We start from the raw sequence: 22,784 nt of genomic DNA, 5'->3' as shown, positions 1-22,784 counted from the left end.
CTGACGAAACACAAACACAGATAAGTCATATTATTGATTTGATAATGATAATAATACATTTTATTTAAAGGTCCCCTATGACACTGTTTTTCATCAATATATTATAGGTCTCAGATATATACAGAACATGTCTCTGAAGTGTTTGTCTGAAATACCAAACAGATCATTGCAGCATCCCATAATCCCCTCTGTTTCAGCCCTGCTTCCAAAGTGCTGATTCTCTGTCTGTTACTTTAGATGAAAATAAGGAGCCCCTCCCCACGCCCCTCTGAGAGATATTTGGTTACAAAGAACACAATGGAGCTCTAGGAGGAGATTCAGGTGATAAGGTGTAGGGGGGGGGTTACCTTGGTTGGTGATTGGCTAATGGTTGAACAAGCCAAAACATCGTTATGACATCATAAAGTGGCCAAAATCTGATCAGCTCATTTTCAGACAGGTTTTTATATACCGTAAATGGATCAGGAGAAAAAGAGAGAGAGAATCTTTGTTCTTGAAACTCTCAGAGTCTCTTTACACAGAGGGGAAACATGTTGATGTATAAAATATTAAGGGCACATTTTAAGATACCATAGGACACTGTACAGTTTAATAAATATATATAAGAGGTTAAAAGCAACAAAACGTGATCAAAACACAATCAAGCAAACATGATCGACTTGATACGACCTTTGACAGAGTCTAGACGTGGGGTGAAAGACAGTGAACTATGACACTGCTAAATATTTGACGAGAACAGAATCGAGCTTCATATAGATACTGAAGGTTAGTTACTTCCTGTTTATTGACAAATGTTGAAAAGACAAAATAAGTCATGTTGAAACATTGGAAGTTTGTGGCGAGGACATTTAACATCATATGAGAACAAGTAACCTCATTCTGGCGTTTTGTTTTGCGTGGGATAGCTCGGCTGTTTGCTCTTTATAAAACATTTCCCCCAATACCCAGTCACTGATTATTGTGTGATGTTTATACTCTAGAACAGACCTGGGCACTGTACGGCCCCCGGGCCACATACGGCCCTTTGGTTGACTCTGACCGGCCCGTGTAAGGTTAATTGGAAATTACAAAATAAACATATTTTCTAATTTTACCTCATGCATGGACTAAAGCTGCAATGCTTTTATTTTGAAGTTGTTTTTTATTCACGTACATAATGACGCAATACGCCAAATCAAGACGTGCGCGTTATTGGATAATTGTCACAAGACGACTTTAGCGCTCAAAAATGTCAGCTGATGCTAAAAAAAGAAAGGTAGAGGCCGAATGTAGGGTTTTCAACAAAAATTGGACTGCTAAGTATTTATTTACTGAAGTCGGAGGTAAAGCCGTGTGTTTAGTTTGCGGGGAGCAGATCGCCGTGTTCAAGGACTACAATTTGAGTCGGCATTACGAGACGAAACACGCGGAGAAATACAAAAACTTGACTGATGCTGAAAGGGCGCGCACATCGAACGCTTTGCTAACTAAACTGCAAAAGCAGCAAGGCTTTTTTACCAAGCTTCACACATCCAAGGATGCAGCAACCAAGACCAGCTTCGTGATATCCCACAAAATAGCTAAACACAGTAAGCCATTCTCAGAGGGGGAGTTTGTCAAAGAGTGCTTAGTGGACTCTGCAGCACTAATATGCCCTGAAAAAAAAGAAGCCTTTGAGCAAGTCCCGCTGTCCAGGCGAACCGTGACGAGAAGGATCGAGGACATTGCGGGGAATCTGGAGCTTCAGCTGCAACATGAAGTGGCAAGTTTTGACTTTTTCTCCTTGGCTTTGGACGAGAGCTGTGATGTCCGCGACACAGCGCAGTTACTCGTATTTGTCCGTGGGATAACGCCGGACTTCAAGATTACGGAGGAGCTGGCAGCAATGCGGCCGATGAAAGGGACGACGACAGGGAGCGATCTGTTCACGGAGGTAAATGCGTGCATGGACACGCTGGGACTGAAATGGGACAGACTGGCAGGTGTCACAACAGACGGTTGTCCAAATCTTACAGGTAAAAATGTTGGACTTTTGAAACGTATGCAAGATAAAGTGACTGAAATCGACGCAGATCAGAAATTGGTATTTTTGCATTGTATTATACACCAACTTGTGTTGTGCAAGTCAGTGCTAAAAATTCACCATGTTATTGATGTTGTTACTAAAATAGTAAACTTCATCAGGGCACGGGCATTGAATCACAGACAGTTTGTTGCACTTTTGGAGGAGCATGAGACTGAGCATAGTGACATCGGCTACCACACAGCTGTCAGATGGCTCAGCCTGGGCAAAGTGCTAAAAAGAGTTTGGGACCTGAAAGCAGAGATTCAAGAGTTTTGTGAGAAGAAAGGCAAAGACATCCCAGAGCTCTCAGACGAGGACTGGATGGCAGATTTTGCATTTGCTGTTGATGTGACTGCACTGATGAATGAACTGAACACCAAACTGCAAGGCAAGGGCCTTTTTGTTCATGAAATCCATCCATGTTAGGAGCATTGCATGGTGAGTTTTCAAGGCGATTTGAAGATCTCCGAACAATCGAGGATGAAATGCTCATGATTTCCTCTCCCTTTACCTGCAGTATGGATAATGCACCCAGTGATGTTCAGCTGGAACTCATTGACCTGCAGTCTGATGCAGTACTGGCAGAGCGCTTTAAGTCAGGATCTCTGCTGGATTTCTACTCTTCTCTCGAGGAGGAGAACTTTCCAAACATGAGGAGACATGCTCAGAAGATGTTGGTTCTCTTTGGCTCTACCTACATATGTGAACAAACATTTTCAAAGATGAAGTTTATGAAATCCAGGTATAGATCCTCTCTCACTGATGATCATCTGTCAGCTGTGCTTCGCATCTCCACCTCAGACATTCAACCTGACTTCGATGCACTCGTTAAAGCCCAGCAGAGACTAGATTTCTCTCACTGAACAAGAAAAAAGAACTTAAAAACACCAAATGAGGTGGTTAGACTACAAATGTAGGCATGTAAAGGAACCAACTAGCAGTGAACTGGGACACTTTCTTTGGAAGCCTTTTCTCAAAATCACAGTTCAGTGATGTTCAGTGACAGTTCAATATGATGTATCTTGCTGAATGTTTGGAGCACAAAGACAATGTTGTGATGTCTTAAGAATGCTAAGAACCTTTACACAACTTTCCAACAGTATATGAAACTCAAAATGTGTTTTGTAGTGAATGCGACTGAAAATGTTCACTAATATGAGTCAGAAATGGTGAAAAACGTTCACATTTTGTTTACCATTGTTTTGGGAAATTTGATTGAATAAATTACATTTTTTGTAAGGCAACCTCACTTTTTCATTGCTCAACTATAACATATACTCTTACCAGCTTGTCAAAACAATGCTATTTACTGCTTTTTATAAAGAAATACAATTAATATTATGCAGAATTGAGTTCAGCCTTTTGGCCCGGCCCTCCACAATATTTTTTGTTTCTCATGTGGCCCCATGGAAAAAATAATTGCCCACCCCTGCTCTAGAATAATACTGGAGTTAAATTCAGAACATGTGCAGATTTGGTAGTGCAGCTTGACCAGACTATTTACATAAAGTTCACTTCCCGATGCAGTATGTTCTTGTTTTTTTGGTTCACAGCATAAAACCTCCTTTTTTTGTTTACTGGGTGCTGTTTTTCTGCTGATCTAAGCTCCAGCTGCGATGAGGAAACACTATCTTCCCAAATGCTTCTGCCAGGGAAGGACTGATACTAAACCCCTGGGGCTGATAACAATATTTAGGAAAGGAAGAAAAATGGTTATCCATTTTTCAAAGATATGGTTACGCAATGATTATATGATTACTTAGATATACAAAGAACAGCAATGTGATTAAGGTACGTTAGGGACAGGACATTTTACAGCTGGACTAGATCAACCTTTACACGGTGAAAAGCCTTTATACATAGGTTTGTTGGAAAAGAGGCACTTCATTGATTATGTTAAGGATCTAAATGTATCTAATGTTCAAGAGGATTACTAGATGCATGCGTGTCCTTTTCTGCATAATGTTGTCAGAATATTAGCTTGTATTATACAGATGGAGCATGTTAGTTGTGTTTTATTTTATATTTGTATTGTTATAATAAAAACCTTGTGGAAAATAAAAACTTTGTTGGAAACAAAATAATTTCAAACATGAGTAAAACAAAAGTAGAAACAACAAATCTATATCCAGAATAGACAGAAATGTGTATGTCCATTTCTTACAAATATAATATAGATGATATATAGATGTATACCGACTCTAGTACACACAGGGGTCAAAGAAAAACAAAATGGCAAACATGGGTAGGGTCAGAGTTTTGCTGGACTTTAAGAACTCAGCACTTTCACACGTGTAACATTACTTTAGGGTCGTTGTTTGTATCTCCTGCCCGCAGGGTGTGGCTGATTCAAGATTCAAGGCTTTTATTGTAATTCGTACATAGCTACAGTCTAGTTATATCGATGAAAATCAGTGCAACACAATAAAAACAGCTAAAATAGTGCAAGTCATTACAAATAAAAACAAATAGAATAGAAATAGTGGAATAAGAGTCTACAAGTAATTGGAATATGATATATTAGATAAATAATTAATTGATGATGCACCCTGACATGTCTCTTTGTCCTATGGGCCCTTTATATAGGCCTTTGAGACACCATATGTTACCTTGAACCTGCGTCTGGTACACCACAAAGTACTCTTCATTCCCACAGGTCTCAAATTCTTCCCCGAGGCAGTGGTGGAGACACAGACTCTCGTCCTCCGGCTCGTGAAGCGAGAAGAGAGGGGTCGGAAAGCCGCAGTGACATCGATCACCCCCCAGGACGGCCAGCGTTTTCTCCTGAAATACAGCTGCCATTAAAACACTGAAAACACACTCTTGTGTAAATGACAACGCATGGATGCACACATCACGTTAACTCCCTCACCCTCTCCGTGCACATGTCCACACATTTGTCCACAGACATGTTTTGGATGACTGCGCTGATGGGAAGTGCCAGAGTGACATTGTCCGGCCTGTGAAAACACCCCTTAAAAATGGAGCTGCCATCTGAAACACACAGAACAAACAAATGTCATACACCAATAGGAGGGGAACAAACTCAAAGTACTCCGGTTTTATAGTTACTGAGCACAGCTTCTGCAGCTTGGCCTCTATTCACTGACCCCACATGGAGGGATCCCACTGGGACTCCCTCCACTCTGCTGGGACCCTGACCTGCCAGCACATCGGCCAATAGCAGCGCTCACTTCCCTGCAGTGTGTTTATGACCTTTAATCTCAGATACTCACTCTCCTATGATGGACAGACAACAGCAGAGAAGAGATGCTTCCTTCTTTAGCAGGAAGTAAGTAGTTTGGAAGTCAAATGTTGTTTTTCTGCTATTTTTCAATGCAAATTCTCAACAAAAACAAGTGGTAAAATCAGCATTGAAGCGTTTATCATCTGCAGCCTGTGACAGAAAGCTGCAAAACTTTTTCATTACAGGTTGAAAAATGCTGTCAATGCGGAAGTAAATCCAAACATCCATTTCACATTTATTTCAGCCTGTCGACACGGCTTATGTGCTGATGTACATAGAAAGCTTTCTCTGCTGTCAAGAGGCTTGTGCATTAATAACAGAGGAGGGAAACCACACACTAAAAGCTTTTTGCCGTGCCATACCATGACGAAGACAGCCTGCTTGCTAAAACGCAGCTAAATAAAATATGCACAAGGAGCTTTGCGTCGGCGGAAATTCTCGCTACTTAATTTTATGCTACCAAAAACCTGCACCTTCCCAAGACTGCTAGTATTAGCCATCTGTGCTGAGAGGCTTTAACACAAGGTAACACCCCTCGCAAATTAGCTCCAGCCATGTGTTCTTATCTAATGTTTTATTTATTTTTGACCTTTTTCCCTGGCTGAAAGTTGCATTTTTAATGTCCTTGCTCTTTGTTTCCCTGCAGTATGCCTTCACTGCAACCTCTTTCTGTTCGGCCCTTCTTTGCCCTCCCATATGGCGGAGCTTATTAAATCATCTTGAGATGCTGTTTTGTGCTCTGTTGACTAGCCTCACAAACAAGCAGCCTCCAAACATGTCTTGGGCAACATAATTAGATATTTGATGTAAACATGTGGCTGAGTGAAATGTAGAAGAACATACTGTAACCATGATGAATTGCAGATGGGCTGTGTGACAATGAAGCAAATGCATAATATTATCTTTGTAGGATTACATTTGGCTGAAAACAATAAACCAAGTGACCATTATGGTCCCTAAGGGTGAAAAACCACATTGCCAGCATTTCCTCTCTGATGTTCACATGACAGAAATCCGGGTCAGAGGTGAAACAAAAACACGAATAGCGTATTCAGCAGTCTGAAGGCAAACCTCGAGGGAAAAAAGCAGAAATGAAAAGAATAACAAACAAACAGCACTGAACTGGACGAGCCAGAGCATTTAGATGTTTAAATATTAGTCATAAATGTGTATGCTGCATTACCAGATTATTTCTAAGAAGCAGAAGGTAAGAGAAGGTAAGGAAGAGCAAAGAGATGGAGGACGGGTGTCCAAAGTTACTTCCCACTGTGGACGGGAATTTGTTTGTTTTTAATTTAAAACAATCTACCTCAACTCAGATTTTTTTTGTATCACTCATCTTCAGTTCTCTAGCAGCAGTCAGTGTTTGGGATGGGACCGGGACTGGCTGTGATACGTAGGTAGCACGGTGCTCCGGGGAAAGGGGTAAACACAACAGAGCAGCAGGCTCCCATCTCTGGCTTCAACCCAAAATAAAACAAATATTTCCCTGACAAACAGCGGGGCTTTTGTATTTCTAAATCAAATAGCTTCTCTGTGCCTCGCTGTCGGTCACCTCAGGAATGCTCATTCTAAGCCCACGGCCATCAATTCATAAGAATGTTGTCAACAAATGTATTAATCTGACATTGCTCTCTTTTGTGTATTTGACAGACTCAGGTGTGTGTGTAGTTGTTGCAGAGTCACACTCACAGCGGCGCGCAGACTCCTGGCTCAGCTCCAGCCTGTAGATGGACAGTCGGTTGGCTCCTCCGCATAGGTTGCTCTTCTCTCCTTTACACTCCATATTGCATTCGCTGTCTGAAACATTGGGAGCCTGGATCTTGTGACCGCAGTAGCACTCCGCTCCGAACTCCAGGCCTGCGTACATGTACCCTCTGGAGGGGAAGAGAAAGGGAAAAAAGGCATGAGCATGGTTAGTAAACAAAGGAGAGAGAGCTTTAAGTGATTGTTCTGAGCCTCGTGATGATGTGTCTTAAGCCTCCTCATGACAACACAGATTATCATTCAGAGCAACTGGATAAGCAGTCATCAATACAACCAAACGGTGCACATGGAGGATGCTGTAGTTGAAAATACATCTTCTCTTGAATAACATCTCTAACTGTGGTGAAGATGATGTAAGGCAATTATAAATATACTTGACAACGGTGTCTTCTCTCCTTTCTGTTGCTGCATGAAGGATTTTACTCCCAAGAGGCCTTTGGGGTGCAATTAAACGCCGAACACACCCCTCACACAAATCCCCTGGGCTGTCAATCAAACCCAATCCTCTGAGCCCTGCTATTGCCCGCCATTTATTTGTCTGTTTATATGAACCCGCTGCAGGAGAGAAGGCGAGCAGGTTGCAAGCAGCTATACGAGGAAGGAGCTGAAAACAAGCGTCTCCCTCCGTTCCTATTTTCTGCTCTTTGAAACGCAGTCTGTGTAATCAATGCATTAGATAAAGCCCTGGTTAAAGGTGGAGGAAAGATGGGTGAGGTAGCAGAGGGGGGGAGACAGGATGTGGAGAAATATGAGGAGATGGGAAGAGACATGAAGGCTTTCAAAACTGGAGCAAACGTAAACTTGTATGATTTAAATCCTGCACAAAAACCATTGATTTGATGCCGATGTTTCATTCTATAAATGGGTTTACGTTATGTATGTATGTATGTATGTATGTATGTATGTATGTATGTATGTATGTATGTATGTATGTATGTATGTATGTATGTATGTATGTACATATGTACATATGTATGTATGTATGTATGTATGTATGTATGTATGTATGTATGTATGTATGTATGTATATATGTATGTATGTATGTACATATGTATGTATGTATGTATGTATGTATGTATGTATGTATGTATGTATGTATGTATGTATGTATGTATGTGTATGTATATAGAATTTTGTTTATCTGGGTGAGTATTTAATTACGGAATTATCTTTTTTTACTTTATCCTGCAACAGGATGACTAACGGGAGGGCTACTCCTGTATAAGCTATGCCCTCTCTTTTTGTTTTGGATGTGTAAACTGTCTAATTGTGAAACAGTAGAATAAATATTTAAATAAAAAATAAAAACATATACATAAATGAAAATGATTTAATACAATTGCAGCAGGCTGTTACAAATATTGTATGAATTGTTCTATATAGTTAAATATATGCGGCCACCTTTAAACTACACTAATATGAATGTTAAACAAGTCTTTTTAAAACTATGGGTAATAGTACGCTGATATAGGAGCTGTGATTCTTCTACAGACCTGGTGAGGCCAATAGTATTCACAGGTCTGCACGATTTCTGGAGCCTGGCTGCAAGCATTTGCTCCCAATCAGCCCTAAGAGCATGATTAAGTCTGAGTGCTGATGTTGGTCCATGAGGTCTGACCCTCAGGTGACTTTTCTATTCAATCTGCACGGCTGGACTATTAACTAAATAAAGCAGGCAGCTACCACAGGGCAAAAATACTCGTAAAAGGGTTGGCACTCCTGAATACAGGCTTTCAAAAGAAAATGTCCCAGTGTTGGGCTCAAATCAGCATATTCATTTGACAGAAAAATGACATGCATATTGACAAAAAGAGAAAAGGAAATTCTTGATTGATTCAATGTGCAATATACCCTATGAAGTCTCACCATCCTGTCACCTGGAATAAATAGATTCTTATTGCATCTGTCAGTGTGCAGGCAATTCTTCCGTGCAAATAACCACCAGAGGGTTTAACTACAGCACAACAGGCCTTAGAGGGATCATGTTCGGTCCTGTCTTTCCACATCCTGCATACTTCGGGAAAAACAAGATGTATTGTTCCCATTTATCTCTGCATGCTAAATGAACTCTCATGGTTGCAGTGATTCACAGTTAGTGTCTAAATGCTAGGTTAATGACCAATCAAAAAGTCCATCCATACTACATTACTACAATTATTACATATTTTAGGGTTTTGTTTTTTATTTAAATGACTTCACTTTTGTCATATTATCAATATTTTCTAATTATCTGCCCTTGTTCTTAGATATTATGATTTCTGATGGCATGTCTTCTGCTGTTTACTTACTTCAATTCTGTATTATTATAATTCAGCTGCTATAGGCTTAGACTGTCGGGGGACACCTTACTTCTTCCTTCTCTCTGTCTGTACCTGTGTACTCTCATGTTCCGAATAACCCAGCTTCCCCCAAATTTCTTTTTGGTGTCTATCTACGCCGGGATCCTGAGTCGTGGCTTATCCTGTTGCAGCGGTCCTGCCTGACTCTCATCATACTACTTCCCTGATGGCTCCCACAGGATTGTTGACATCCTCGTGGATTCATCTTCTTATTAAAGACACATGCATTTCCAAACATTTGGTCTACCTATGTTGTAAAATGTATTATCTTTTCGATTTACACACGGCATCTATTGCACGTCTGTCCGTCCTGGGAGAGGGATCCCTCCTCTGTTGCTCTCCCTGAGGTTTCTCCCATTTTCTTCCCTTTAAACTGTGGGGTTTTTCTCTGGAAGTCTTTTCCTTGTACGATGTGAGGGTCTAAGGACAGAGGGTGTCGTATTGTCATACTGATATTCTGTACAAACTGTGAAGTCCACTGAGACAAATGTAACAGTTGTGATATTGGGCTATATAAATAAACAGTGATTGATTGATTGATAGATAGATAGATAGATAGATAGATAGATAGATAGATAGATAGATAGATAGATAGATAGATAGATAGATAGATAGATAGATAGATAGATAGATAGATAGATAGATAGATAGATAGATAGATAGATAGATAGATAGATAGATAGATTGATTGATTGATTGATTGATATTATCTTAATAAGAAAAGCATTTTGAACTGAGGTTTACAGGTAGCTTTGTGTAAAATATAATGACAGCCCAAACCAAGAATAAAAAACCCATACAAGTCTATTCTCATGTTGTCCTTAGTCCATGTTATTAAAGCACAGTGCTGTTATTCTTCAGCGTAGTGTTTTCAACAAGGATAAAAACTAATGACAAACACTTTCTTCCAGCTGTTCTCAGCATCAGCTCTATACAGCCTATGGCTCTATTGTATTATATCAGTGTGAAAGTAGAAATAAAAAAAGAGAGGATATTTAATGGACGCTTGTTTTCTTGTTGTTTGCTGCTGCCATACCTTTCTGCACAGTTGTCCTGGCAACGGAATACAGTCATTTTTTTGTAGTCAAAAAAGGAAACTCCTCTCAGCGCTCGCTTCTGTGTGTCATCGATGTGGCAGCCAATGTACTTTGCTGAAAAAGAGAACAAGGTCATGTATTTAAAAAACAGACATATTTTCTAAATAAAATACAGAGATATACACATTACACTTCCTTCAGCTGCCGTACAACACAGTCAAAATAATGTGTCAAACAGACGAAACATTCGGGGTCTTCCTCACATGTTGACACAGTGCAGAAACATCAAGCAGTGAAAGAAGTGTTGAGAAACTATTAATACTGCAGCAAGTGAAAGTCCTTCATTAAAAACAGCAATAAAGTAAAAAGTATTTGCACCATCAAAACAAACAAGTACATCAAAGTACAAAAGAAGGAAGTACTCATTATGCATATTAATATGTATTATATCACTAAGTAATAGTTCTTTATGCATTATGTGTTATTAATAATCATAATGTTGCAGCTGGTAAAGGCGTAACTTATTTATATTCATTAGTACGCTCCTCCTGGGTGTCTTCATCAAAGATTAATACACCATCATTTATTAGTTGATGTATATTAAGCAGTGTTTCCCTTAGGATTACTGCTTTGGGGGGGTGCTGCCTGAGCGTGGGGGGGGGGCCTTCATCGGGATATATATTTTTGAAATCCTCTGGAGCAGAGAGAGGAGCTGTGGATTATTGTTATTGATTAATGCATCAGTGTTTCTTTGGGTCAAAAACACTAAACTCACAACTTAAAATGAAGGCGTTTAGTTTATTTAATAAAAGAGCACATGTTCAATGTGAAAGGTGACAGTAGATATGGATTAGTTGCAATTTGGTGATATATATATATAAAATAAAAATATTTAAAAAAAATTATATATATATTTTTTTTTAAACACCTTGAATTTCAGGAGGGGAGCGGGGCTCCGTTGGCAGGGCGCAGCGGAAACACTGTTAAGAATCTGAATCTACAGAGTTACTTGGAACTAAAGCTGTCAAATAAATGAAGGGTTGTTAAAAGTCCAATTACGCCTCTAAATTGTAGTGGAGTAGAAATTAAAGCAGCATAAAAAGGAAAAACTCATGCAATTTGCTGGGTTTGCGCCTCAGAGTTGTACTAGTACCTGAGTAAATGTACTTGTAAAAGAGCACACGAGGAGTCCAAACTGGGGCAGACACACATCCCCTTCTAGTGGCCTGTAAGTGTAACTGTGCTCTCTGTGTGGGGGCTGGGCTCCAGTGAACCTCTGCAGAGCGAGACAGCTTCCTCCCTCTCATTAAAACACACCAGTCACTTTAGCTGGCTCTACTATACCTATAACAAACAAACCTCTCGCCATCTGTGCAGTGCCATTACCCCTCTGAGCCCCGGACCTAGCATTACCTTAATAGTTGTGGACTAAAGGCTTGCATTTGGGCAGCATGTGGTCTGGAAAATAATCTGCTTTATGATGGAGGGAAACGCTGGTTTACATGAAGCAACGACAATATTTGATATGGTCTTTATACTATGAGGGAAAAGGATAGGCGACAGATGCACCGGATGATAGTATCTGTTTATATCTTTCAATATAATAACCACCCTGCATCTGGTTGATCATATTAACAAGAGTCAGCAGAGGTTCATCTGTATTCCCAGTCCTCTCCTGTTTTCCCCTCAGTATATGCTTCTGTGCCACTGCACCACACAGTGGAAATGTGTTTATGTGCCGCAGTCGGCATGTTATGCTGCAATATTCCCTTCAATTTAAATTCATAGCCAGTGGGAAAGAGTGCATTTGCAGTGAGAGAAGAGGACATAAGAGGAAAAAAATCGCAAAGTAATGAGAGGTGCTGGATGTATGAGAGCAAACGAATGCTTTGAAGCTGCTAATTACTCCATCATCACTTTCAGTGGCAGCCCTGTGAGGCTTCAGGAGAGGGGGGGGGGGGACTGAGAGGCCTGCATTTCATCCACCCAAAGCTTGAATGTACATTGTAAACGTGTTTATTTACCCTGCCCTGAATTGGGAAAGAAATAGCTCAGCAGTACACTAGAAAAACATTGTTCTTTAATACTCGACACTCTGATGCGCAGCAGGGTACGGCACTGTGCTGTGACTCCGGGCTTTTGTAATTGAATCACTTTTTGCTTACTCCTTAAGCTCAGAGAGGTTGGAGTCTTTGCCCGAGTACAGTGAGATAATAATTATGAAAGCTGCCTCCACATTTTACACACACACACACACACACACACACACACACACACACACACACACACACACACACACACACACACACACACACACACACACACACACACACACACACACACACACACACACACACACACACACACACACACACACACACACACACACACACACACACACACACACACACACACACACACACACACACACACACACACACACACACACACACACACACACACACACACACACACACACACACACACACACACACACACACACACACACACACACACACACACACACACACACACACACACCTCGTATTTATGGGCAGTTTAGATTATGCACCTGCACTCTGGAGAGAAACCAGAACCCCACATGACCACAATGAGGTTATGGTGAAAGGAATGGTTCCTCAGTGTCTATTATGAGATGCTCTGGATATGAATACATAGAATTACACTGTAACTTAGTAGATTTATGTTTTGGTAATGCTGCCTTTACTTGGTCGCAAGTGAGGAGCTTTATTTATTTCAGTTGGCGGACTAGAAATGGTATCTATGACAGCGTCTAAAAATCTGCAGTCGAAAGTAATTAGGTTACTGTAATGTACTTCAACTACAATGTTGAAATGTGACTATATCCTTTTTCATACCTTTTGCTTCCCCTAATTTCACACTACGAATGTGCAATTGTTTTTACTCCACTACATTTACGTGACAGATAGACTTTCTACCCGAGTTACTAAGAAGATTGAAGTTGAAAGTGCCAAAACTCATGATTAATATATAAAACTGCCCATTAGTATATCAAGTAGTTCACAAATGTGCTCCAACTCAGTTGCAATATTAGAATCAGTGATGATAATCCAACTAAATATTATATGTAGTGTTCAGTGTGAGTGCTTGAAAGTATGTTTATAGTATACTCCACTATAAACAAATGAAGGACATTTAATTGTAACAGAGTTTTTTAACAAAAGTGAAAGGGTCTATTTATTTTGAAATTGTTAACACTATTTTGTGTTTCCTCATGGTGAGAGAAGTAGGGGTCTTGCACTACTTCTCGAGCAGATGTCGGAGAGATACACTGTTTGACTATGTTGTTAATATTTTATAGTTCCTCCAACAGAGGAGAGAGTGTTTGACAGCGTAAGAAAAGCCGAGAGGGGGAAGAGAGCCCGATAGAGAGCTCATTTGATCATGTTTCATTGGCTAAGGAAAAAGACAGATAGTCGTGCCATCCAAGGTCAGAGCTGTCGGCTGAGGATGGAGACTCCCTGTCCTCACACTCATGTTTTCAAAACGTTTTGTTACTCAGTAAGATGTCACATGCCAGTCAGAGTTTACATGCAACCATTTCTGTCAGGATTTTTGTTGTAGCACAGTAAAAGATAAAACTGTAAATCCTGTGATCATGAAGTCATTTAGATGTTGGGATTGTGTTGCAGATGAAGCTCTGCGGGTTCGGCCCTCGAAGGATTCGCTCTGAGACGAGACGGAGGACTTAATCATAATAATCATCTCACTCCCCTCTCAAGAGACCTTCTGCACCACCAATTACAACCAGAAATCCTCAGCCATTAAGAAGTGCCGTTTGTAATTACAGATTACTTTGGATCAATTTCTTATTAACGTGAAGTGTTGGAGAGACAAGTGCGGCCTGTTGCCAGGGAACATGCATTGAACATTAGCCTGTATTCAAATGTTTTTAAATAATCCTACTTATATTTTTTCAATATTCTTATGAGCGACAATGCGTAATTATTATTGTTCTAATTATTTTTACATAAAACTTCAGGTGTAAACACTGAGCAGTCATTAATCTTGCAACATTGCAATTATATTTGAGATTGCTGTTGCATGTTGTGATTATTCCCTCATTTCAAATTAATGTTATTATACTGTACCAGTACATTCTATTTACGCTTTGCTGATCTGATTAAGTGAGCACACATGGAGCTATCATACTTGTTTTGATAGGTAATTTTACAGTGGAGAAAACAGGGATAAATGTGGACCATATTTTAATAATGCATCAACTAGTTTCAAACATGATTGGTGGTTTAATTTGAAAAACTGTCAGGCTGCAAACAATCCCACTGAAACAGCGTGAAGGAGTGTTTGTGTAACCCACCTCTTCCATCGTCCACATCTTTGGCGCTGCGTGCTTTAAGGGCCCGGTTCCAGTTGTTGGTGTAGTCTCCCCCCCTGCGCACCGTGTCCTGGCCCTCCTGTCCCGGCTTCTTCATCCACGGAGGGCCGTACCTCCGCCCGGACCTGCGAGTCTCCTTAAACACTCGACTCATGATGCCAAGCCCCCGAGCGTCTGACAGTGAAGTCCGGCCTCCCTTCTCTGAAGCTACCAAGGAGTCTCGGCCTCCTCTGGCCCCGGAGCGGCTTTCCCCGACGAAGCCAGAGTGCAAGAAGACGAGGCTCCCGGCAGTCAGGTACAGGAGGATGAGGGAAAAGAATCGGATAGGTTTCCTGCGGAAATAGCGCTGTATTTTCAGCAGAGGCTTGGCCATGCTGGCTCCCCCTGCCAGTGATGAAAACTCATAAAGCAGAAGAGTCAACACCAGCTGTCTCTGTTCCCAACACACGGCCCCACTGGGCCCCAAAAAAAGTGAAAATGAATCAGGTAAGGTGTCTTAATCCTGTATGACGACTATGCAAACAATAGCATGATTATTCCCTCATGTGTGCTTCTGCATTCTCATGAGGAAGAGGAGATGATGTGAGCCTCCCTGTGCTGACAGTCCAGCCTCGAGAGCCGGCTCAGGGTTCGCTGCATGAAAGGTGAGTGGCTCAGAGTGAAAGATGATGCCTCACTCCAGTTATCAGCCTGCAGAGATGCCACAGTGGCACTTTCTCCCACGCTGTGCAGAAGGAAGAGGGTTTTATTTACAGGCTGAGATCCTTTCGCCTTTGTGAGGGCGGCTATTCACTGAGAGAGGGCGTGACTCACCATCTGCAATAAAGACACACACAACAAAAAGGAAGAATGAGTACACACCTGAGAAAGCTTTATCATGGAAAAGGGGAAATAAAATCAGCAGGTGTATAAAGGAGGATTCCTTGCAAGGAAATACATCATCCTCATACCACTGCTGTTACAGGGAATCACAAGATCAATTGTCTTTATTCTTTCATATTCTGTCAAACTAACTTATTCATGAAAATGCAATATGGAATTGCAAAGAAAATAAGGTTCAAAGCAATCAAGTATTTGGGAAACGTTTCTGATATTAGTTGCACAAAACAGACGTAAATCTTCACTACAAATAAATCAGCGTTTAATATTGTCTTAAATAAATTAGGTTAAGCCTAAAGGGGGAAAAACAAAAACAAAGATCTTCCCTCTGGCATTTTTCACTGATGTCTTTACAAACTAAGCAATGCTAATTGTGTGTGAATGTTTGAAAGGAAACCAGGCTCACAAGATTTTCAAAGAATGCAGAGTTTAAAGAGCTGCTCATCATAATTCTGTTTTAGATTTTACCCTGATAACCTTTTCTTTTTTAATTGGCTGACTTCCCAAATTCTCAGCAGCGCCTCTCAAAGGAGTCTCTGTTCTGAGACGAGCCCGGGAGGCTACAATTGGAAGGTGTAACGCTACACTCCTAAGGGTGAGGGACATTTCGAGAACATTCAAGGGGACGCTCGCCCTTGTGGCTCTCTGTCTACCATGGGACAATCTGCAGAATACTTGTCACCTGAGACCTGAATGGCTCTGCAGACCTCCCATGGCTTTCCACCCCTCTATTAGTCTGGGAAGAGTTTGGGACCCTCAAGGATAAACGGATCACATTCTGCGTTCTCAAAGCCTCAGCATCCGGGCACAAGGACAATCCACATCCTGTCCTCCTTCTCTAAGCTTTGCCACTGTGTCCTGTTCAGCACTTCTCAATATCTGCAAGGATAGATTTCATTACTGATTTATTGACGTCTGCGTTTTAATAATTTCGTATTTTGTTCTTTTTAAGATCCCTTTACCAAGGTGTTGTTAAGTTCCCACATGAAAGACACTTCATGTTCTAACATATACTGTGATGGGTGTTGGGGAAATATCTTCCAAGGCCCATAACTTTGACCCAGTTTATCAGTTCATACTGTGCTGACTGAGCACACGCCCCTGTAACCTTGGCTGCTGTGCTCTCAGTGCTCTGTCTCTCTGTTCCTGCCTGTTGGCGTCAGCTGATAGAGGTGTTATGGTTCTATCTTGTTATGCACAATGTTGATGATTCTCTCTGAACTAGCTAAATACATGGGTATGGGGTAGAGTTCTTCAGAATTGAATGGCAACTCTACCGTGAAGTCAGAACCTCTGACTCTTTGACTTGTTTTGTGAATTCTCCGGCCGAAGCTCCTAAATAAACCCATTAGTGTTTGACATCAGAGCTCCAGCTCTCCCCGTGTCTCCTTTGAGTCGGGGACTCCTCCTGCATTGCTACACAGAAGTTTCCCCCACAACGGGTCAATACTAACAAACAACAAAGTAAGTAATTTAAACAGGATATGAAAGACATTACATTTTACAGGCTTCACAGCTTAAAAAACCCCACACAGAAATAAACTGCTATGGTGTCTGAATGCTGTTATAGAGTTAGATAATACATTTCAAAACATGTCTAAATAAATCTGCACCTGTTTAAAAGTAATTGTTCCCTTTTTTGCTGAGATTGAAGTGAGAAGTTTGACACCACTTCCATGTCTATGTGCTAAATCTGAAGTCAGAGACAGCAGCTGGTTAGCTAGCTTAGCACAAAGGCTGTGAACGGAGCAAAAACACCTAGCCTTATAGGGAAAACTTCAGCTACCTTTAGATTTAACTAATACCTGTGACATGTGATATCTTGTTTAATACATACAAAAACATGAATGTAAAAACGGTTGTGGAGTGTTATATCCCTGACTATTTGTTCATACTATGCTCAACTAATCAGCTAAAGCTATATATTTAACTGAAGGAAGAAGAAAGCAGATTTCCTAAACTCGTTTTTCACACATTTGTGTTTAAAACATCAATGAACTTGCGTTAATGAACAGCTTCCCCTTCACATGGGTCCACGTACATGCATGTACACAATATAATATATTATTTGATTTATTTTGACAGGTGTAAAATCATGATAAAAAGTGGCTTCTACACTCTCTCCCAGTAACCATTTCAGTCCTGTGTCAGTATTTTGCTCATTGCATTGTCGATGGAGAAATGACTCATATTTCAACAACTAGACACAGTAACTCTGACACAAGTTAGGCTTTGTTTTAAACTCCATATTTAGTTTGCCTTGGAGAGATTGATCTAGATGTGGTTCCCTACAGCGTTGCAAGGTCTAAATAGAAAAACAAAAAGGCAGATTTCAATATGTCTCTTACTCCCACAGTGTATTCTTGATGGGATTTAAGTCCTGAGGGCAAAGATACACAGGAGAGCATGTGCTGTGTGTGCACAGGTAAAATATAGCAAGGTCCTTCTGTTAAAACGCAGTAAAAAGGTTTATGACCATGAGCAAATAGAGAAAATTACATAAGGATACATGTGACACCTCCCCGCTCAACATGGCTGCACTCAGGTTTGGTGTTAAATATTCATCCGAAATAGAAATAGCTCCTGTGGCTGTAATATGCAGGTTGAAATGACACTGACTGGAGTGTGAAATGTCAGTCACGTCAGATCTGTTACACTTCAGGCACTGTGGTGCTTAAAGCAAAATGCTAACATTAATACACTAAAGCTGATGATGATGGGGTTGTCATTTTTTGGTCATAAAACCAAGTATTGGATTTGTTAAGATAAAAAAAAAAAACATTATTACAATTCATCCTGAGGATATCTGAACAAAATATATGTACAAACTGACACTTCATGAGAACCTGCATGTGAAGGTCATGGGAAGGTGGTGCAAGAGGACATTTAGGAGATCATGTAGATCATATCAACTGACTGGGGAACATGATGTGTGTGTGTGTGGAGGGGGCGGTGTACAATTATTGTCTGGGAAATATTTTCCAAGGCCCATAACTTTGACCCAGTTTATCAGTTCATTCTGTCCTGACTGAGCACACGCCCCTGTAACCTTGGCTGCTGTGCTCTCAGTGTTTTGTCTCCCTGTTCCTGCCTGTTGGCGTCAGCTGATAGAGGTGTTATGATTCTATCTTGTTATGCACAATGTTGATTATTCTCTCTAAACTAGCTAAATACATGGGTCTGGGGTAGTTTTTTGTTCTTGTGTGTCAGTCATCCACACCAATCAGAAGTGCTGTGCTCCACATGTACCAGCCATTCTTAACCAATCAGAAGTGGCCCATGATAGAAGGTGATAGACAGATTGATCCAATCCCCTGCCAAGTATTTTTGAAAGTGCTTGCCCTTTCCAAATGGCTTCCAGTGGAGCTTTCCTAGATGGCCTGGTGAAACAAACCATCTGAGTCAGGTTAGTAATGCTCCATCACATGTTTCACATCTATTACAGGGTGAATCTTAAACTGAAGCTTGACTTTAAAGCAGCCCAACGGAAGATTCATGTAAGTTTAGTTCTTTCACTTTTAGCTCGGGCTGCGGGGGTGCTAGAGACGGGAGCACGTGGATACGACCTTCCTAGCCGGAGATATGGCCGCATTTTACAATAAACTTCCGTTGGGTCGCTTAAACACAAATATCGCAAATCGAATCGCAAATGCAATATTTGTCAGAAAAATCGCAATTACATTTTTTTCCCAAAATCGTGCAGCCCTAGTCTGGGGTAGAGTTCTTCAGAATTGACGCGGCAACTCTACCGTGAAGTCAGAACCTCTGGCTCTTTGACTTGTTTTATGAATTCTCCGGCCGAAGCTCCTAAATAAACCCATCAGTGTTTGACATCAAAGCTCCAGCTCTCCCCGTGTCTCCTTTGAATCGGTGACTCCTCCTGCATTGCTACACAGAAGTTTCCCCACAGTTATTGATATGTTTGTTGATATATGGTCCAAAGTGTTGGACAGAACGACTGACAGATGGACATTGTCATCCCTAGAGTCATGCCGCTTACGTGGCAGAGATTCAGTGAATGTGAGAAAGGCCCTCACATTGCAGCTTCACATTCTGCAGTCTGTGCTGTTAAGAAACACTAGCGGTCGAACCCTATTCACATTAAGAGAATATGTGAATATAAATCAGGAGTGACACTCTTGAACAGACAGGCAGACAAGGAGGAAATGCAACAGACAAGACCTTAGAGGTGCAGCAAAGGTCTTTCTGTTAAATCATGGCAATTACTCAAGTGGAGCAGACATGAACTCACTGACTGACCATTAATTCACATTCATATTAAATGAGCCAGCAAATATTTAATCAAGAGCGGATTTAGGGGGGGAAACGTCAAAGTTAATCTGTTGAGAGCGGGCTGACATCCAGCTTAGTTCGTGCTGCAGGCAAATGGCTCCCCAAGTTAGTCCCTAAATATTCTTTGTATCCGTCCTGGGACTCATTGACCAGGGGCCGGGTGGAGCAACACAGAGCTGGGGCTAACTCTGCGACGCCTCTCCAGTTCAGAGACAACACATAAGTGTCCGCCATCCCAGCATGGAGGGGGGAGAACAACAGAGACGATGAAAAGCCTCTAACTGGGTGATTTTTCATTAGTGTTTTGTATTTCAAAGGAAAGACACAAAGTAAAAGAAGTAAAAAGACACTGGATGCAGGCGTCTGTCTCATTGTTATATCCTCAAAGGGTGCTGACTAGATTTACTAACACATGTTGAATAATAACAGGTTTGACATTTATTCCTAATAGAAGCAGACAACAAAACATTTTTTTTAATTGATTCAGCAGATGTGTTCACTTTCCATTCCCCATGTCCCACAATTGCCAGGAAAGCATTCCTCTCACTCCAACCTGGGTGAGGGGGTTCAAATGTTAGACTTTAAAATCCCCAATGCGAATAACACCATCTGATTTGTATTACTTGTGATATTCTCCTGGGGTTGCCTCCACCCAGGAGGTTATATTTTCATCTCGGATTGTCTTTCTGTTTGTGTGTCTGCAGAGTTATGAAAATACTATCTGACTGATTTCCATGAAACTTGGGGTGAGGTGTAGCGTGGGCTAAGGAACAACATGTTACATTTTGGAGCAGGTCCGAATAAAAGGGCGGACACATAAATAAATGTTCCCTTCCCTTTGTGCTATACATACATGTGGTGAGGCAAAAATGAGTTCCAGACCGGGAAAATTCATGTGAACAGCCCCTGAAGACAGAACAACTCAGAAACAGATATCAACGTGTTATTAAGAAAGCACATACCCATGTTGTTACCACGTCAAAGCTAATTAACTAAAAAACAAAACATAAATTGCACCAAACAAATGTGTAACAGTGGGCTTTTAGAGGGGGGAAACCCACATTATTATGACAGAAACAGTGGCAGGAAGAAGAGGTTGTAAGCATTAGTGGGAAAAGGAAACCACTTGAGGCTCCTTTCATTGTCCCCGTTTTCAACTTCCTGTTTCTATATTAGCAACCACACACACAACGCTAAGTCCCATCCTGTAAGACTACTGTACTTGTTACATGTTGGATATGCTTGGTTGTTCAGCAGCCGAAGGGTTAACAGTGTTGGCTGCAGCAGCCCTGACCCCCACCACACCCCCTCCCCCTGGGGCCGGTCTTTCCGCTCTCCTGGTGTGTTTGGCCTGCCAGTGCGCATTAGCAGTGTTTGTCAAATCAAATCAAACTAAAGATCACATTCCTCCCCGGGAGATAACACTGGCCATGCTTGTGTTCATGTTTAGATAAATAGTTTAAAGTCATGCTACTTAGGCAGCCTATTGCCTCATTACAGACCTAACAGAAAACTCAAGACCACCCTAATGATGGTGATTTCCTGACGATGATTTATTACATTGAAAAAGTCTTAAATGCATGTGAAAAATACAAGATAATTGTGTTTTCGTACACAGTGGTGCAGGTGAAACGATAACACGTGTTTGAAGATCTTTGCAGTCTAGGAAAGACTGCTGCAGTTCACTTCTGAGATTTAGATTCCAAACATTGCAGAAGAGATTCAGGCACTCGCTCAGCGCAGATGGCAACTCTTAAGGAGAGCATGACCCCTGAAAACTGGAGTGTGAACATGACTGCTTTCCATTATAACAGGATCACGCAGCCAAAGCAGTTTTTTGTTGGCTTTGAATGCTAATTCTTCCACGATATGAGCTACAGTTTTAGCTTCCCATTTTCAAGTCAGCCATTATAATTAAACTTGTGTCTGATCTCAGTGTGTGACTGCATTAGCGATTGGCTTAATGCCCAGCACACTTAATGACTGTTGGCCACTCAAAAGGAAGCTCATCAGCAAAGATGTTTGGGAGAATCGCTGCATAGTGACACATTTTATGTAGCTAGAAAAGCAGTTTTCGACAAAAATAGACAAATATGAACAATTTTGACTGCGGACAACTGCTTCAGTGTTGACTTTCTCTGTCCACAAATAGTGCTGTTATTCATCAGAAGGTTATCTGTTTATAAAATCTCTGTCTGCAGTCTTGAACATGTGGGACAAACAGGGGATTAAAGAGGACAAACCTGTACTTTGTTGAGTGTAGAAAGTCAGCAGATCAGTGAGACATCCCGTGTCCTCTAATTCATTAATGAGGGGTTGATGAGCGGTTAAATAAACAAGATGTCATGAAAATATTTAACTTTTCATGAGTTGTATGACCTTTGTGGTTTTATTTTATGGAATGTCTTATAATATTATGTTTGATACCTTGACTTACAACATTAGCAAGTGGCAGCTGTACTGTGAAGCTCTAGTTCACCTGCCTGAGTTACATTACATTACATTACATGTCACTTGTTATCCAAAGCGACTAACATACTCAATACTGTGGACAATCCCCACAGGAGCAATTTGGGGTGAAGTGTCCCAGGGACACAACGACATGCTGACTGCAGTGGGGTTTGAACCTGTGACCCCTTGATCCCAACACCAACGCACAACCCACTGCACCACATACGAGTATAAATCCTGCAGCTCTGGTTGGAAAAAAACAGAGTGGAAAAATAGCTGAACAGCTTACTGTAAAAAATAAAATAACAACTCTTTTTTCCCCACAATGCTCTGACAGTAGAAGCGTGA

At 41.1% G+C, this 22,784-nt stretch overlaps 2 protein-coding genes across 2 annotated transcripts in view; one reads left to right on the top strand and one right to left on the bottom strand.

The window, feature by feature from the left end:
• The window catches only part of wscd2 (WSC domain containing 2), a 38,792-nt gene that overhangs the window by 4,985 nt on the left and 11,023 nt on the right, over nt 1–22,784 (bottom strand). The window contains exons 2-6 of the mRNA XM_079686195.1: nt 14,796–15,629; nt 10,435–10,549; nt 6,984–7,168; nt 4,917–5,038; nt 4,654–4,828 (exon numbers count right to left, since the gene is read on the bottom strand). Of these exons, the coding sequence (XP_079542321.1) occupies nt 4,654–4,828; nt 4,917–5,038; nt 6,984–7,168; nt 10,435–10,549; nt 14,796–15,186 (988 nt within the window). The 5' untranslated portion in view covers nt 15,187–15,629. The remainder of the gene's footprint in view (nt 1–4,653; nt 4,829–4,916; nt 5,039–6,983; nt 7,169–10,434; nt 10,550–14,795; nt 15,630–22,784) is intronic.
• LOC307042357 (general transcription factor II-I repeat domain-containing protein 2-like) lies at nt 21–3,288 on the top strand. The gene is made up of 2 exons (XM_079686204.1): nt 21–2,482; nt 2,562–3,288. The coding sequence occupies exon 1, from the start codon at nt 1,229–1,231 to the stop codon at nt 2,468–2,470; it is 1,242 nt and encodes a 413-aa protein (XP_079542330.1). The 5' UTR covers nt 21–1,228; the 3' UTR covers nt 2,471–2,482; nt 2,562–3,288.

This window comes from Notothenia rossii, assembly GCF_949606895.1.
Source record: "Notothenia rossii genome assembly, chromosome: 6".
Lineage (NCBI taxonomy): Eukaryota > Metazoa > Chordata > Actinopteri > Perciformes > Nototheniidae > Notothenia > Notothenia rossii.
This window is presented reverse-complemented; position numbering and strand designations above follow the sequence as displayed.

Excerpts from the sequence above, each read along its gene's own strand:
- LOC307042357 (XM_079686204.1), top strand. The coding sequence starts at position 1,229 with ATGTCAGCTGATGCTAAAAAAAGAAAGGTAGAGGCCGAATGTAGGGTT.